Source organism: Rhincodon typus, unplaced genomic scaffold, assembly GCF_021869965.1.
Source record: "Rhincodon typus isolate 14 unplaced genomic scaffold, sRhiTyp1.1 hic_rhity00000773, whole genome shotgun sequence".
NCBI lineage: Eukaryota > Metazoa > Chordata > Chondrichthyes > Orectolobiformes > Rhincodontidae > Rhincodon > Rhincodon typus.
In genome coordinates this window covers 25195-43634 of record NW_025966411.1, presented here as the reverse complement: position 1 = coordinate 43634, position 18440 = coordinate 25195, and the positions used below count along the sequence as shown (strand labels likewise).

Below are 18440 nucleotides of genomic sequence, written 5' to 3'. Positions count from 1 at the left end.
CTGGGACATGGGAGAGTTTAGGCTCTAAGATTATTGAACTCAATATTGAGTCCGGAGGGCTGTAGGTTCCCCAAGCGGAAAATGAGGTGTTGTTCCTCCAGCTTGCGTTGGGCTTCGCTGGAACACTGCAGCAAGCCAGAGACAGAGATGTTGGCCAGGGAGCAGGGTGGTGCGTTAAAGTGGCAGGCAACAGGTAATTCAAGGTCTTTTTTGCGAGCAGAACGTAGATGTTCTGTGAAGCGGTCGCCAAGTCGACACTTCGTTTCCCCAATGTAGAGGAGACCACATTGTGAGCAGCGAATGCAGTAGACTAGATTCTGGGAAGTGCAGGTGAAATGTTGCTTCACCTGGAAGGAATGTTTGGGCCCTTGGATACTGGGGAGGGAGGAGGTAAATGGGCAGGTGTAGCACCTTTGCCGGTTACAGGGGAAGGTGCCGTAGGGCTGTGGGGATGTGTTGGGGGTGAAGGAGGTGTGGACCAGGGTGTCCCAGAGGGAACAGTCCCTGCGGAAGGCAGACAAGGGAGGGGAGAGGAATGTGTATCTGGTGGTGGCATCTCGCTGGAGGTGGTGGAAATGGCATCTGATGATCTAATGAATGTGGATGCTGGTGAGATGGTAGGTGAGGATAAGGAGAACCCTATCGTTGTTGCGGGAGGGAAGAGAAGGGGTGAGGGCGGAAGTGTGGGAGATGGGTCGGACCTGAATGATGGCCCTGTGAACTACAGAGCTGGGGAATCCTCGGCTAAGGAAAAAGGTGGACATTTTGGAGGCTCCCGTGTTGAAGTCTCCCGCAACAGCGATAGGGTTCCCCTTATCCTCACCTACCATCCCACCAGCATCCACATTCAGAACATCATCAGATGCTATTTCCGCCACCTCCAGCGAGATGCCACCACCAGACACACATTCCTCTCCCCTCCTTTGTCTGCCTTCCGCAGGGACCGTTCCCTCTGGGACATCCTGGTCCACACCTCCTTCACCCCCAACACATCCCCACAGCCCTATGGCACCTTCCCCTGTAACCGGCAAAGGTGCAACACCTGCCCATTTACCTCCTCCCTCCCCAGTATCCAAGGGCCCAAACATACCTTCCAGGTGAAGCAACACTTCACCTGCACTTCCCAGAATCTAGTCTACTGCATTCGCTGCTCACAATGTGGTCTCCTCTACATTGGGGAAACGAAGTGTCGACTTGGCGACCGCTTCGCAGAACATCTACGTTCTGCTCGCAAAAAAGACCTTGAACTACCTTTTGCCTGCCACTTTAATCACCACCCTGCTCCCTGGCCAACATCTCTGTCTCTGGCTTGCTGCAGTGTTCCAGCGAAGCCCAACGCAAGCTGGAGGAACAACACCTCATTTTCCGCTTGGGACCCTACAGCCCTCCGGACTCAATATTGAGTTCAATAATCTTAGAGCCTAAACTCTCCCATGTCCCAGCCCCCTGTCCCACACACCAGGCCTTGTAACCACATAGCCTGCCATCACACACCCCGAGTTGTTTGTCACTAACAGTCCCCATTAACAACTACTCACTCTCCCAGCCTGATCGTTAGCAAGTGTTTTGTCTGTTCAAATATCTTTCTCTCTCTTTGGGGCTCTATCCTTTACTCCCTACCCCACCCACCTCTCTATTTTCTGCATATAAACTGACGTTTACCCAGCCAATATCAATTGTGAGCAAGGGTCACCGGACCCGAAACGTTAACTCTGTTTTCCTTCACAGATGCTGCCAGACCTGCTGAGCTTTTCCAGCAGCTTTGTTTTTGTTCCTGATTTACAGCATCTGCAGTTCTTTTGGTTTTTATTCAGTAATGGATGACTAGTCCAGTTACATTGAGACAACGCCACCCTCTGCTGGGACAGGAATTTTCAACTTTAGTGAACAAAAGGAGGCCATGTTCCAGAGAAACTGGAATTATCTATTCAGAATTTCCAATCTGAACTGACAGGAATGACTTTTGTAAAACTGCCTCACAGGATTTTTGGGAGAAGATATAAATGTGAAAAGAAACAATCATCCATAAATTTGTGTGTGGATGATACTTGCATTAATCAATCATCCTGGACAGGCATGAGGACACTAACACCATGAGGAAAACATGGAAATGTGGAGAGTGGGGAAGAGATTTAATTACTCATCCCAGTTTGAAATTCATCAATGCAGTCACGCTCGAGAGAGGCTGTTTACCTGTTGTACATGTGGGAAGGAATTCAAAGTGTTATCCAGCCTCCAGAAACACCTGAGAAGAAACTGTTTAGCTGCTGCTCTTGTGGAAAGAGTTTTGGGCAGTCAGTCAACCTTACTGCACAGCAACAAGTTCACAGTGATGAGAGGCTGTTTATCTGTCCTGTGTGAGGGAAGGGATTTGTTCGTACATCAAACTTGCTGGGACACCAGTGAGTTCACACTGGAGAGAAATTGTTTACCTGCTCAGAGCATGGGAAGATATTCACATAGTCCCACAGCCTGCTGATATATCAAATTCATACTGGCAAGAGTGTGGAAAAGGATTCACTCAGTCTGTTCACCTGCTGACACATCAGTGAGTTCACACTAAGGAGAGGCCATTCACCTGCTCTGAGAATGACAAGAAATGCAGTCAGTTTTCCCATATGCTCAGCTCTTCCAATACAGTCACAACATTGCCATCTACCCAACAATCTGGAAAATTGCCAGGATATGTCCTGCACACAAATAGCAGGACAAATCTAACCCAGCCATTAATTTCCCTAACAGTATACTGTCGAGCATCAGTAAAGTGATGGAACACGTCATCACCAGTGCTATTGAGTAGCACCTGCTCAGTGACACCCAGTTTGGGTTCTGCCAGGGCCACTCAGCTCCTGACCTCTTTCCAGTCTTGTTTCAAACATGGACAAAAGAGCTGAATTCTAGAGGTGAGTTGAGAGTGATAGCCCTTGATATCAAGGCTGCATTCAACCGAGTGTGATTTTGATTAGCTTCCAGTCTGCAACTCACTCCCAGGTATCAGTTATTCTATATATAATTACCTCAGACCACTCGATTAGATTCAGTTTGTAACGCACTCCTGAGTGCATGTTACCAAATAAATAAGCCACACCAAAGCCCTCAATTAGATTCCAGTCTGTAACTCGTGGTGAAAATCAGTCATATGAGACTAATTGGAGGAAGGCAAATATGTTAAATGGAATAACATGTTTTCTCAAAATGCTGCACATTCGGTGTTGTATTCAGTTTGAGGAAAGAGTCCTGGATAAATGGTGAATTTCAAAACCTTTGTGATTGTGTTTGTAATTTCATTTTCTGGCCAGAGTAAACTTCCAAATATTATTGGAGTATTTAAGTAAATCTTCAATTCTGGATGATAAGATTTCCTCATCCTAAATGTTATTTGGCATGAATTTGTGCTGTAAAATGGGGAAGGTGGGAATTTTGGACAAGTAATTTTTGTTTGAAAAGAATTATCCAGTGACAAAAATTAAATCATGTCAGATAGAACAGACAGCAGCGAGGGCAGTTATTTTGCAAGACAAGACAGGTAACCTTGAGAATGTAGCTGCCAATGTTTCCCTAACTGTTCCATCGTTGTGTCGTGAGACAACATAAATGTGTAATGTCACCCAGGAGCTGCAAGGCACAGGCAAAGGATTAGGACCCTGAAGCACAGTTAATGGACACGATTAAAAAGTCCCTTTCCCCCAGTGAAGTTAAAGAAGCCCTCTGTGAAAACTGGATTGTGTTCACACAGAGTTCCCATGACAGTGACAATGAAAGCATTCCTTATATTTGACTGAAATCAATTAAAACAAGGAGTAGTCCAAAAGAATAGACTAGCCTTTATTGCCATGTGCACTCGAAAGAGTGCAGCGAAAAGTTTGTAATGTCGCCTGTCAGCACCATCTTATGTACAGGATACCTATGTACAGATACTTTATGTGCTGTTACAGAATTGAAATATTTTTTAAAAAAAGACTAGCATGGGAATACAGAGTTTAAGAAGTTCAGAATGATAATAAAGATATCCCTAAGTACTCAAGTTATAGTCCTTTTTGGCCGAGTCCGTGCCCACTGGGCTTCAGACCTCGTGGCCTTGCTGCCTCCATGCGTTGGCCTCTGTCCAGGACTTGTCTCCCCCCAACCCCAGTCGGAATAGTTTCAAGATCTTAAAATCCTATTTAATTGTAAGTCTTCAAAGTTGTCCTTTTTTAAGCCACTGTAGAAAACACATGGGAATAAAAAAAATCGTTTAGCTTGTTCTCAAAATATTGATAAACTTTTTGGAAGACATCCAATGTGAACTCCAAATTTGGAATAGAATATTAAATATTTAATAGAATATAAATTAGAATAGAAAATAGAAAGTAAAATGCCTCTTGGAGATTATCTTGAGACTGTTGATAGTCTTTTTAAACTGAATACTTGAAAGTACGCCATGGTATCGCCTGGTGACGGGCCGTGCCCCATCTGAGCCCAGCAGAATGCACTTTTAGTGCTGACTGTTTAAATTTTCTCTCTCTCCTTCTGTAGGGTGGATTGTGTTATTTGAATATGATTAATGCATTAGACTTCTTCCAGAGCCATAGTGGATTGTGTTTTTTTAAATATTTTGAATAGATTGCAAGAACACAGCGAGGGAGCTTGAAGTCTTGTGGAGTCTTTGAAAACAGGTGAATCCTGAACTGACTACAGTCATTTGAAGCTTTAGTATAAGAGCACAATTTAAAACCACTGAGGCTAGACATAATTGTTTCTGAAATTGGGATTGATAAAGTTACTTGCTGTAAGTTGCTAGTTCAAGCGCACAATGGAAAATTCAATGGAATTTTGAAGGGAAGATGCATTTAAATCTCTTAACTTTAATTTAAAATAAGAGCCAATGGATACAGTCGAGGTAGTTTTAATTTGCTTCAGAATAAAATGGGATAGATTAATTTATTACCAAACAAACAATTGACCATTAATGAAACCTGTTAGCCCAACAATACTGCTGAGGCTGTATACAACCAAAACCTTGGAGTCTTTTGTTGTCATTTGAATTTGGAATAATTTTGAAAGGAAAGTCAAGTATAATGTAGTGAGTTATGTTTGAAAAAAATTAAGTATTTTGTTGTAAGAAAGGTTAAACAAACAAAGTTGTTTCAAAACCATGCTTGAATCCACACAGTACTAATGTTTGTTACTCACTGTTTTACAGCTGTCGTGAAAACACATTTTGTTGTTTACTCTGGATAGTAAAGATTTCTTCAGAGTTCCTGAATCAGCTAAGCCATTAGCAAGTAAGCCATTGGTCACAGTATACCAATTTATTCTGACTCTGCATTCTGCCTATTAACCTGTCTTCAGTCCATCCTAGTATATTGCTCTCAATTCAATTCAGTTTCATTCTATTAGTCTCCTGTGTGAAATGTTGTCAAAAGCCTTCTGAAAGTCTAAATACTCCACACTCACTGGTTCCCACTTCTTAATTCTGCTGGCAACATCCTAAAAAAACACCCATCAGGTTTCTCAAACATAACTTCCCCTTAATAAATCTGTCTCTTCTGTCCAATCAGACATTTATTTTCTAAATATCCAGTAATCACATCCTTTCCACTAGTTACGGAAAAGGATAGAGCTGATCTAAAAGTTCAAGTTCTAAATTAGTGGACGACCAATTTTGACAGTATTAGGCAAGAACTTTCAAACATTGATTGGGACAGATAATTCACACGTAAAGGGATGGTTGCAAAGTGGGAGGCCTTCAAAAATAAGATAACGAGAGTCCAGAGGCAGTATGTACCTGTAAGTGTGAGGCTGATAGATGCAGGGAATGATGGATGACTAAAGAAATTGAGGCTCTAGTCAAGAAAAAGGAGGAGGCATGTGGTAGGGATAGACGGCTGAGATTGAGTGAATCACTTCAGGAGTAAAACAGCAGTACAAGTACACTCAAGAGGGAAGTTAGGAAGGTAGCAAGAGGACATGAGAAACCTTTGGCAAATAGGGTTAAGGAGACTCCAAAGAGATTCCACAAACACATTAAGGACAAAAGAGTAACAAGGGAGAGAATAGGGTCCCTTAAAGATCAACAAGGCTGCCTATGTGTGGAACTGCAGGAATGGGTGAGATACTAAATGAGTATTTTGCATCAGTATTAACTGTGAAGAGGCTAGAGAACTTGCAGAATAAACAGTGATATCTTGAAAAGTGTCCATGTTACAGAGGAGGAAGTGCTGAACATCTTAAAACGCATAAAGGTGGATAAATCCCCGGGATGTGATCGGGTGTATCATAGAACTATGTGGGAAGCCAGTGAAATGATTGCTGGTCCCCTTGCTGAGATCTTTTTATCATTGATAGCGTGGGTGAGGTGCTGCAAGACTGGAGGGTGGCTAATGTGGTGTCATTATTTAAGAAAGGTCATAAGGACAAGCCAGGGAACTACAGACCAGTGAGCCTGAAATCAGTGGTGGCCAAGTTGTTGGAGGGAATTCTGAGGGACAGGATCTCCATGTACTTGGAAAGGCAAGAATTGATTACAGATAGTCAACGTGGTTTTGTGTGGGAAATCGAGTCTCACTAACTTGACTGAGTTTGTTTTTGAAGAAGTGACAGGAAAGAATCATGAAGGCAGAATGGTGGATGTTGTATAGATGTAGTTCAGCAAGACATTCGACAAGGTTCCATATGGTAAACTGATCCACAAGGTTAGATCACTTGGAATATTGGGAGAGCTAACCATTTGGATACAAAATTGGCTTGAAGGTAGGAGATAGAGGGTGGTGGTGTAGGGTTGTTTCTCAGACTGAAAGCCTGTGACCAGCAGTGTGCCGCAGGGGTTGGTGATGGGTTCGCTGATTTTTGTCACTTATATAAATTATTTGGACGTGAATGCAGGAGATATGATTAATAAGTTTGCAGATGAAAGCAAAATTGGAGGTGTAGTGGACAGTGAAGACGGTTACCTCAGAGTACAATGGGATCTTGATCAGATGGTTTGCTGGGCCGAGGAGTGACAGATGGAGTTTAATTTAGATAAATGTGAAATGCTGCATTTCAGAAAGGCAAATCAGGCAGGACTTACACACTTAATGATAAGGTCCTGGGGCATGTTGTTGAACAAAGAGGCCTTGGAGTGCAGGTTCATAACTCCTTTGAAAGTGGAGTCGCAGGTAGACAGGGTAGTGAAGAAGTGTTTAGTATGCTTGTCTTTATTAGTCAGTGCATTAAATGTAGTAATCAGGTGTCTTGTTGTGGCTCTGCAGCACGTTGGTTAGGCCACTTTTGGATTACTGTGTTCAATTCTAGTCTCCCTGTTTTAGGAAAGATGCTATTAAACTGCAAAGGGTGCAGAAAAAAAATTACAAGGATGTTGCTGGGGTTGGAGGGTTGCTGGGTATAAGGAGAGGCTGAAAAGGCTGGGGTTATTTTCCCCACACTGTTGAAGGCTGAGGATTGACCTTATAGAAGTTTGTACAATCATGAGGGGCATGATGAACAGCCAAGGTCATTTCAAAGCTACCTCCCTTTCCTTTCGTTCCTGCAGTTACACTTCAAGGCACCTCCAACTGCATCTTCCAAACTCATGACCTCCCCCACTAGAAGGAAAAGGTCAGCAGCTACAGGAGAGATGCCACCAGCTGCAAGTTCACCTCCAAGATACACACCATCCTGTCTTGGAGAAATATTGCTGCTCTTTCAGTGTCCCTGGGTCAAAAATCCCAGAACTCCCTCCCTAACAGCAACGACAATTGCAGTTCAAGAAAGCAGCTCACTACCACCTTCTCCAGGGCAACACATGCTGGCCTTGCTAGTTACAGCCATATTCCACAAATGGATTTTTAAAAAACTGACAATGAAGAGGAATTCCCCTCCCTTCCAGTCCACATCTCTCCGCTTTTCAAAACCTAATGACCTATATCTTCAACGAAGCTTTTGTCAGGCCTCCTAAGATCCCCTATGACACAGCATTAATTTGGTCAGATTTGTACGTTTATGTTTCTGAGGTGTATCTTGGGACACTTGCCTAACAGAAGGTGTGATGTCAATGGAAGTTCTCTTTAAATCAAATTGTGACAGACTGGGAAAGCCAGTATTAAAATAAATACACAGGTAAATGGAGTTGAGTCACAGATCAGATATGACCCTCAATAAATGATTCATTTTTTTTTTCTCTTTTGTATTTTTTTTTATCATCCTCTTCTCTCTTAAAGCTTCCGAACTCCTGGCCTTCAAAATTCCAGCCTCGGACCTCACGACTTCTGAACTCCTGGCTTCAGAACTCTTGGCCTTGGATCTCACGGCCTCCGAGTTGCAGCCTTGGAACTCTCAGCCTCAGCACAGACCCGACGAGGGTCCTCTTGGCGTGTTATGGCAGTCTGCTGGCCCAGCATGGCTTCGGCGTGAACTTCCATCTCCAGGTGATTCCAGAACATTCTCCTGGCCTTATGAACCCTGAGCTGAAGCCAGGTGATGTCTGGAGTCAAGACCCAGTGCAGACTGGAGGCTGAGTGCCAGCATGGACTGCGTCGGAAGACCGTTGTTCTGAACTTTTTTCTCCATTTTATAATTTATTCCTATAATCTGCAGTGCTGGACTTTGCTTTTTAACCTCTATTCTTCCAAAAAACTGTAACTGAGAAAGCTGTACTTGGGGACCTTTGTACTAGGATGGTGCTGTAAGCGGCGACTTGTGCACTTAAGGGTCACTAGACCCAAAACATTAGATCTGATTTTGCTTCACAGATGCTGCCAGACTTGTTGAGCTTTTCCGGCAACTTCTGTTTTTGTTTCTAATTGACAGCATCCGTATTTCTGTTGGCTTTTATTTAGCGTTTCACTGTATTTATTTGAGTACATGGGATAATATAGCTAATTCTAATTCTGATAGAAAAGATCTGAGTGATTCAATGGCCCCTTCCTGTTCCTATATTCCAAATAAACCAGGACCCAAATACAACTGATGAACAGAAAGGCATGGCAGAGCTGGGGATCAGACACAACAACGGGAAACCAGACCTTGGGGAAAGTCTGGGTAGAATGTACAGAACAACTGGAGTAGGTCATTCAGCCCTTTGGGACTGCTCAGCATTGCAATTTGATGCAGACTATAGGGCAAATAATCTCCTCTTTTCAGGCTGGAGTACCTTTCCCCATGTCCTTACCCCACCCCCACACACCAGGCCTTACACTGGGCCTGGTGATCACATGGGCTGGTATCACAAACAACCCATTGTCTTTGACTATTAGTCCCCATTAGCAGCTGTTTTATTTCACTCCTTCATTGCTGATCAACACTGATTGCTCATCCTTGATTGTTCTTGAGAAGGTAGTGGTGAGCTGTCTTCTTGAACTGTTGGAAGTGATATATTCTCTCCAAAGTATGTCATCACAGGACCCTCCTCTTCCAGGACCTCAGCAGTTTCCTAGTGCAAGCACTTCTCTTTGTGATAAGCCAGATCATTGGTGAAACAAAAGCAGAAATTACTGGAAAATTTCAGCAGGTTTGGCAGCATCTGTAGTCAGGGTCTGGAAGTCACTATCTGAAAGGGGAGTGGAAGCAGAAACCCTGAACACATTTAAAAGGTGTCTGGATCTGCAGCTCGAGTGCTGGAACCTGTAGGGCTACAGACACAATGTCAGAACGTGGGTGAGGCTGGGTAGATGTTTGTTTTTTGGCCCGCGCAGACACATTGAGAAGTGTTCTCTTCCTGTGCTGTAAACTTTCTGTAAATCTATGAACGGATTCACACGGATTAAAAAGAATACTTTAAAGCTTGTCTCATACTTAGAATATTTTAAAGCACCAGAGATACGCTGAACTGTAATTTCAGAGTGAGGAGTGACTGTTGGATTGCTCTCCTTGGTTCTCCGCCCCTTGTTTAACATCAGCGTGTTCACATGTGGAAAGAGTTTCACGAAGTTATGAACTCTGCTGAGATACCAATGAGTTTGCATTGGGGAAGGAATCACTTGTTTAACCTGCTTCACTTCACACCAACTTGTTCACATTGATCAAAGACCTTTTCAATGTTATGGCTATGTGAAGTGTGTTAAGAACAGTGATCTGCTGAGCCACAAACACATTCACAATGAGGAATAAGACAATCACTTGCTGTGTGCATGACAACACAAAGCCTGCTGAGAAACCAATGAGTTTACACTGGGGAGAGCGCATTCACCTGCTCTGTGTGTGAAAAAGGATTCCCTCAGGCATCCTTACCCACTGAAACACCAATGAGTTCATAAGTGATGGTGGGAATTGGATTCTGCTGTTGTTGCTGCAGTTAATCACATTCATGACTGAAATAGATTAATTCAGAGAATTTGGTTTTGTTTTCTTTCTGAGGTTAATGACATTGATGTGACTGGAAGTCATTATTTTAATACAACAAATAAATCAGCTTTGTTTCAAACACACTGTGTTGTGTCCTCAGTTTCTCAAAGATGTCAGGAGCATGGTCCCTGCAATCCACCCAGGAAATACCTTTAGCAGATATTCAACAATTGAGCACGTCACATCAAATAATTTTCAGAAATGTAGGAGAGAGAGATTTTGTACAGGCAGTTACTGTGATCTGTAATGGCCTGCCTGAAAAGGGTGGCAGCAAATTCAACAAAAAAATTCAGCAGTTAATCAGATCTCTATTCTAAAAGAAGAGTTAGGGGAGAGGTGAGGAGAGTGGCACTAACTGACAGCTCTTTCAAAGATGGTCATGTCACTATCAGGCAGGAAAAGGGGTGATGCCCAACTCCTGAAGAAAGGCAAGGAATCAAGGAAGTTATGATGAACCGGTATCAGACACAGGTCACCCTCCAGTGGAGCATTGTGTCCAATTCAGGCAACTGCACTTTAGGAAGGAGGTTGATCGAATTGCAGATGTTTCAAAAAAGAAAAATTGTACAAGACTATAGGGCAAAAGTAGGGGGTAGGACGATCATTGGCATGGACACATTGGGCTGAATGGCCTCTGTTGCAATGTAACAATTCCATTATCATAATCAAAACTCTGAGGAAAGGACAAAGGAGGGGACAGATTGGCAGCTTCTTCATGGATGGTCCTGAGCCATCAAAGCAACTCTATGTTAACTTGTCCAAAGTTCTGAAGAAGAGTCATGCTGGACTTGAAATGTTAATTCCACTTCTCTCGCCACAGAGACTGTCTGACGTACTGAGTTCCTCCAACACTTACTGATTATACTTCAGATTTCTGGCACCCGCAGTATTTTGCTTCTATGTTAACTGTTCTCTGACACCCAATTTTCTAACGGGGTGGCAATGGCCTAGTGGTATTATCGCTGGACCATTAATCCAGAGACAAAGATAATGTTCTTGGTTTGAATCCTGCCATGGCAGATGGTGGAATTTGAATTCAGTTTTAAAAAAAACTGGAATTAAAAATCTAGTGATACCATGAATCCGTTGCCAGTTACTGGAAAAACTTGTCTGGTTCACTGATGTCCTTTAGGGAAGGAAACCGCCATCCTTACCTGGTCTGGCCTACATGTTACTCCAAACCCACAGCGGTTGACTCTCAACTGCCCTCTGGGCAATTGGGATGGGCATTAAATGCTGCCTAAAAGCAACACACTCATCCTGTGAATGAATAAAGAAAAAAAATTAAAGATCTTGAGTACCCTTTGAATTTTTTGTAAATAACTTTCCAATACCCTGAGGAATTGGTGGCACAGTGGTTAGCACTGCTGCCTCAGCGCCAGGGACCCAGGTTTGATTCCACCCTCGGGCGACTGTCTGTGTGGAGTTTGCACGTTCTCCGTGTGTCTGCGTGGGTTTCCTCTGGGTGCGCCGGTTTCCTCCCACAGTCCAAAGATGTGCATGCTAGGTGGATTGGCCATGCTAAATTGCCCATAGCGTTCAGGGATGTGTAGATTAGTGGGGTGGGTCTGGGTGGGATGCTTTAAGGTTTCGTGTGGACTTTTTGGGCCAAAAGGCCTGTTTCCGCACATGAAGAATTTCTGAATGTGTCAGAGGAACATTTGGAACAGAAGGAGGCTATTCAGGCCCTAAAGTATCCTCAAACATTCAATTCAATCAGGACTGACCCTTATTTCATATACCTTTACCTTTGCTAAGCTCTTAACAAAAATCTAACATCTCAGTTTTAAAATGTTCAATTAGCTCTCAGTATCCACAACCTGTTGTGGCCAGGGCTTTTACATTTCTAATTCTCCATTTTACTCTCATGCTAATGTTTCTGTACTCGGCTCACTGCATTCTTCCAGTGATGCTCAACATTAGCTTCAAGAAAGCACCTCATCTTTCAATTCGGCATTTTAAAGTTTTCTGGACTCACCATTGAGACCAACATTCCTTCTATATTGTTTTCATTTCTCTTGTTTCAGTTTGTTTCTTTGTCAGCTGCACACCTGCTCCAGGCACACCGTTTATTTCTTTGTTTCTTTTCTGGCCCCAACTCTGTTGCTTGTGGCCTTGAGGGAAGAATTTTTCTGTCATTTAATCTTTCCTGTCTTCTCACTTGTCACAGGCCATTTTTTGTACTAGTCTAACCCACACCTACTCAAAACTTATTACATTTCTTATATTTCCCAGCCCTGATGAAAATTCATAGACCTGAAATATTAACTATATTTCTTTCAGCACATATATTGCCAGAACTTCTGAGTGTTTTCCAACATGTTCTGTTTTCATTCCCAATTTTTGCTATTCTTTGTATGAAGAATTGCTTGTATGAAGATTTCACATCATCTCCAAATGATGTCCCTTTATTCTCAATTCTCCCACTAGAGGAAATAGTGTCTATACCTATCCAATTAACACATCTGACAGATTTTGGTAAATTCCTTTTAATTTGGAGAAGTATCAATTTACATTTACGTTCTAGGGCCAAGAAGCGCTGCTGGAATGGTTTATAACAAGACTTTCAGAGACTCACCCCAACCATTGCTTCATTTTCTCATCAGCAAGTTTTCCGTTTTTAATTCAGTTTAACCAGCCTGCGTGTTTAATATGGGATTTGGATGAGTAATTGTTGCTGGATACTAGACATGGAAAGACACGTGAAGTTGCACAGAGAACAGTAACAAAACTATACGTGGCTTGACAGGGTTGGTGCAGGAATGATTATTCCCCTAGTTGAGTGAGTCCAGATCAGGGGACACAGCTGGGCCATTTAAGACTAAGACAAGGAGGAATTTCCTCATTGAGAATGAGGCGAGTCTTGGAATTCTCTACCACAGAGGCTGTGGTAGTTCATTCAAGTCAGAAATAGATTTCTCCATTTTAAAGATATCAAGGGATATGTGGATGGTGCATAAAATTGCATTCAGCGAGATAAACAGCCATGATCTAATTGAATGACATTGATCTTGAGGAAGTGATTGGCCTCCTCCTCTCCCCTTATTTCTGACTGATCAGAGCAGGTTTGAAGATCAATCTTTTAAAAGCTACACAGATTTGAAGACAGCTTATTATTTTCAGGATTAATTATGAGAACATTACATAGAATCCCTACAGTGTGGAAACTGGCCCTTCAGCCCAAAACATCCATACTGCCCCTCAGACGATCCCACCCAGACCCATCCCCCTAAAGCACACCTAATCCAATCATCCCTGAACACTATTGTGCCAATTCAGTATGGCAATCCACCTAGCCTGCACATCTTTGGACTGTGGAAGCCAGAACTCCTGGAGAAAACCCATGCAGAAATGGGGAGAATGAGCAAATTCCACACAGACAATCACCTAAGGGTAGAATTGAACCCAGGACCCTGGCATTGTGAGGCAGCAGTGCTAATCGCAGAGCCACTGTGATGCCCAAAGCTTAGATTTCCCCGACCATTGGGAAATTGAACCCTGGCCTGCCTGTTCTGAGGAAGGGTCACTGGACCTAAAATGTTCACTCTGTTTTTTCCTTCACGGATGCTCCCAGACCTGCTGAGCTTTTCTAGCAACTTTGTTTTTGTTCCTGGTCTGCCACATGATACTAACCACTATACTACTGAGGACCTCAAAAACTTGGATTAATTGTTAACATATTCTGGTGAAGGAGTGGGACAGGACCTTCCTAGTACATTAGCTGGTGTAGAAACTGAACTTGCATTGGAGGTGTCATTCTATATTGTAAACGAGCTGTCCAGCCAACTGAGCAAACCAATCCTTAGAAGGTGTAGGGTGGACAGCATTGAATGGTATGAAAATAATAACTGGACAGGAGCTTCTGCCAAATGAGTGTGACTTGGAGATTTGTCTGAGGACTTTCTGGTCAGTTCTCTAACATGGTTGAGACAGAACTAAGACAACAAGGTGCAGAGCTGGATGAACACAGCAGGCCAAGCAGCAACATAGGAGCAGAAAGGCTGACGTTTCGGGCCTAGACCCTTCTTCAGAAATAGGGGAGGCGAAGGGGGTTCTGAAATAAATAGGGACAGAGGGGGAGTCGGATAGAAGATGGATAGAGGAGAGGAAACAAACAGGTCGAAGAGGCGGGGATGGAGCCAGTAAAGGTGAGTGTAGGTGGCGAGTTAGGGAGGGGATAGGTCAGTCCAGGGAGGATGGACAAGTCAAGGGGGCGGGATGAGGTTAGTAGTAGGAGATGGGGGTGCGGCTTGAGGTGGGAGGAAGAACAGGTTAGGGAGGCGGAGACGAGCTGGACTGGTTTTGGGATGCGGTAAGGGGAGGGGAGAGTCTCTGCAGCATCTGCAGTTCCTACTATCTCTGAGACAGAACTAAGAAGCAACAGTGAAGCCCCGCTGCGCATTTGCAGTGCTCCCTCCCGCGCAGGCGCAGATCTATTGAGGAACATTCTCGACGGCACACTTGCGCAGCGATGCATCGCTGACTCCGGCGTAGTGACGTCACCGCGCCCACCGGTTCAGTGGCGCGAGTTTTGACTTCTCTTCCTGCAGAGAGAATCTGAAATCTTTGTATCTGCAGGTTCCTGTGGATTTTATTTTTGGAAAAGCAGTGAATCGTTTGAGAGGTTTGTTTTCATGTGACTTCATCTACAATTCCGAGCTTTATTATTGAGTTCCGTCTCTCTGGAGCTGGTGTGACTGCTTTCCTGTGAATCTGAATCCACGTCCATCCATTGCCTTGTTTCACCTCTGTCCTCTGTGAAAATCTTTCTGTATTGTCGAACTTCCTGTGTCTCTAATAATGAGTGCATTTTAAAAATGTTTGAAATGTTTTTCCTGGTTTTGCTGGCCATATGTAAATGAGGATTGTGCTTTAACAGTTTTAAGATCTAATTTCATTTTTCGTTGTTAGAAATTCTTTTCATGCGCAAATTTATCTTCCACTTCTGATTATGCACTGTTTTTATCCCCAACGTTAAGTCTGCATAGACTCAAAGATTAACTGTTTCTCACTCCTGTGACACTGTCTGCTAACTACTTCCTGCTTTGGACACAGAACTATAAAAGGACATATTAAGGCAAACCTCTGAAAGCTTTGTCAAGGAGGTAGGCTTTAATGAGCATCTTGCAGAGAGGAAGATGAAGAGATGAACAAAGAGGAGAGTTAGAAGGCCCTGATATGTTAGCTTTATTCAGTTTTTGGTGAGATTATGACATAGAAGATCATGGAGACATTTGAGAACAGTTTAAAAATTGAACTGTTTTCTAATTCGGACCCTGTAAGGTTAAGATCAGTATGAGCTGTGGGCAGGGTGATGTTACTGTAGTGAAAATTGTCGGCCTTAGTGATGATGCAGAAATGAGGGCAGAAACCCGTTTTGGAGTCCGTGTAACATTCTGGTTGCTAACAAACTGGTTCTGCCTCATAGAATTGTTAGGGACTTGATGAGAAATACTTCAGTCAATATTTAATTGGAGCAAGTTTCTGTTCTTCAAGGGCTTGGATGAGGGGACCAAAAGCAATGTTACCAATTTTGATGACCATGTATGACTAAATCAATAATAAACTCATCAATAAATGCCAGCCTCATCAGTGACACCCATATCCTGTCAACGAATATGTCTGAAAAAAAAATGGGATTGTGAGTAGTGAGAAGGATGCAAGGAAGCTTGAGGTTGATGTAGAAATGCTGAGTGTATGAACAAACATGTGGCAGGTGCAGGAAAACATGGATAAATGTGGAGTTATACACTTTGCAAAAACAGAAGGGAGGAGTATGATTGAAATGGTGATATATTGAGAAATGTAGGTATATAAAAGCATCTGGATATTTTTGCATACCAGACAATGGAAGTAAATAGGTAGCTGCCGCAAGCAGTCAGAAGGGAAATGTTGTCCTTCGTTGCAAGAGAAATTGAAATCAGAAATAAGGATATCTTACTGTAATACTGGTTCACAGTTGACACTTTACGTGGATTATTGTGTGCAGTTTGGTCTTCCTGCCAATGAGGGGATATACTTACCATGGAGCAAATACAGCAAAGGTTTGTTTGGCTGATACTGAGGATGGCAGGACTGTCCTGTGAGGAGAGGTTGGTTTGACTCTGCCTGAATTTATTAGAGTTTAGAAGAACACATAAAACTATATTAGGGCCAGACAGATCAGATGCAGGGAGATTGTTTTCCCTGGATGGGGAGTCTAGAAACAGGGTTCACAGTCTCCAGATACTGAGTAGACCAATTAGAATTGAGATGAGGCTGTGGAGGCCTGGTCTCTGAGTTAATTGCTTTCTTGGATATAATAAATGTTTATATTTTAAAGGCATCAAGGAGTATGGTTCAAAATTGAGAATATAGCGTTGACATTGAGCATCAGCAATGATCATATTGAATGGCAAAGCAGGCCCAAAGCAGATTTTGTTTTGTTTTTTTTTATTTGCTCCAAGTGTCTACATCTGTGTCCAAGTGGATTTCGAACAGATCGACACCTTCCTAAACACAGAAGTGTTTGCCTGATCAGGCTGCCCTTCAACATGGAGGAGGTTAAGAGTTTGAAAAGTTCTTGTCATGTTGTAGATACACTCCTTATAGCTCCCACTTCTCATTTGCACTTCTCTCTGATCCCAGAGATATGGTAACTTCACTTCTCCTAAAGGACTTCAGTGAACTAGTTATGATCAGGGTCACATTTTCCTCATGCCAGCCCCACAAATCACCAGTTTCATTCAGCTTAATTTCACACTGCTTTTATTTTTTGTGGGTTCTCACTCACTTGTTTTCTTCTGTCTAAATCAATTTCACAGCGTATTCAAGGGGTGGATTCGCAGTCGGGAAACTTGAACCAAACATCTGATCAAGATTTGACAAATTACTCAATTTATTGTAACCAGCATATCATTGGATTTTGACCATGGAAGAAGAAAACACCTCTCAGAGTGGGGAGAAACCGTACACATGTTCTGTGTGTGGTCGAGGCTTCAGCCAATCATCCGGCCTGTCTAAACACAAGCGCAGTCATGACAGGGAGAAGCTGTGTAAATGTGGGGACTGTGGGAGGGCATTTAATTTCCCCTGCGAACTGGAAATTCATCAGCGCTGTCACACTGGGGAGAGGCTGTTCCTGTGCTCCGTCTGTGAGAAGGGCTTCACTCGGTCAGCACACTTGCTGCAACACCAGAGAGTTCACACTGGAGAGAGGCCGTTCACTTGTTCTGTTTGTGAGAAAGGCTTTACTAATTTGTCCAACCTGCTGAGACACAAGCGGGTTCATACTATCGAGAGACCTTTTAAATGTACAGACTGTGGGAAGTGCTATAAAAGTTCCAGGGAACTGACACGCCATCGAAGTGTTCACACAGATAAGAGACCATTCAAGTGCTCTCACTGTGAGACTGGGTTTAAGCATTCATCTGAACTCACTCTACATCAACGCATTCACACTGGAGAGAAGCCATTCACCTGTTCCACGTGCCAGAAGAAGTTCATTCAATCATCTCATCTTCGGTCACACCAGCGAGTTCATACTGGGGAGAAACCATATGCCTGCTCCAAGTGTGAGAAGAAATTTGCTCATTCATCCCATCTGGTGAGACACCAGCGATGTCATAAGTAGTTCTGGTGTTGGGATTTTCCTGTTAATCACATCCAGAACTGACCCATGTATATCAGGCTCCATTTCTGTTGATGTTAATAAAATCCAACCAAGTCAAAGGTGCTAGTATTCTGGGTGTCAAATAAATCAGGTATGTAACAATTACACAGTGTGGTGAGTCTTTTTAATATCGAACACAAGTTCATTATTTTTGAAGGCCTTTTGCGCTCTCCTGCCTCCTCCATCCTCACCTCCAACAATAAGTTCAAAGAACACATTAGAGCTTCTTTGTCACTAAGATTGAGACAATCTGATCAGCTCCCTGTCCTGTTTCCCTCTCTCCCATTTGCTCACTGGGACAAACTGCCTCAAAGTTCTTTTCCAAGTCTGAGCCCTGGACATGTACGTGTCTTCACTCTCCCTCCATTTCCTGTCATGCCATGTTAGTACTCACGTTGTCCCAAAACTCACTTCCTGCTCCAATGACCCTATTCCCAGGAAATGTCTGACCACTGAACATCTCTATTTTCTGCATTTGTTAATGGTT

At 43.1% G+C, this 18440-nt stretch overlaps 1 protein-coding gene and 1 long non-coding RNA gene across 3 annotated transcripts; both read left to right on the top strand.

Annotated features, from left to right (window-relative positions):
- The first annotated feature begins 768 nt into the window (after positions 1 to 768).
- LOC125481069 lies at positions 769 to 9740 on the top strand. 2 transcript variants are annotated; one of them, XR_007261186.1, is made up of 4 exons: positions 1779 to 2548; positions 4603 to 4655; positions 5183 to 5264; positions 8181 to 9740. It is a non-coding gene; the product is annotated as an uncharacterized LOC125481069 (long non-coding RNA). The 2 variants fall into 2 exon arrangements; XR_007261185.1 differs by lacking the exon at positions 4603 to 4655 and having other exon boundaries at positions 769 to 2903.
- A 7472-nt stretch (positions 9741 to 17212) lies between these two features.
- LOC109929584 (gastrula zinc finger protein XlCGF71.1-like) lies at positions 17213 to 17914 on the top strand. Its single transcript, XM_048592190.1, has one exon. It carries the CDS (start codon positions 17213 to 17215, stop codon positions 17912 to 17914), a length of 702 nt encoding a protein of 233 aa, XP_048448147.1.
- The last annotated feature ends 526 nt before the right edge of the window (positions 17915 to 18440 follow it).

Bases quoted from the DNA above. Each gene is read 5' to 3' on its own strand.
- LOC109929584 (XM_048592190.1), top strand. From the start codon at position 17,213: ATGGAAGAAGAAAACACCTCTCAGAGTGGGGAGAAACCGTACACATGT.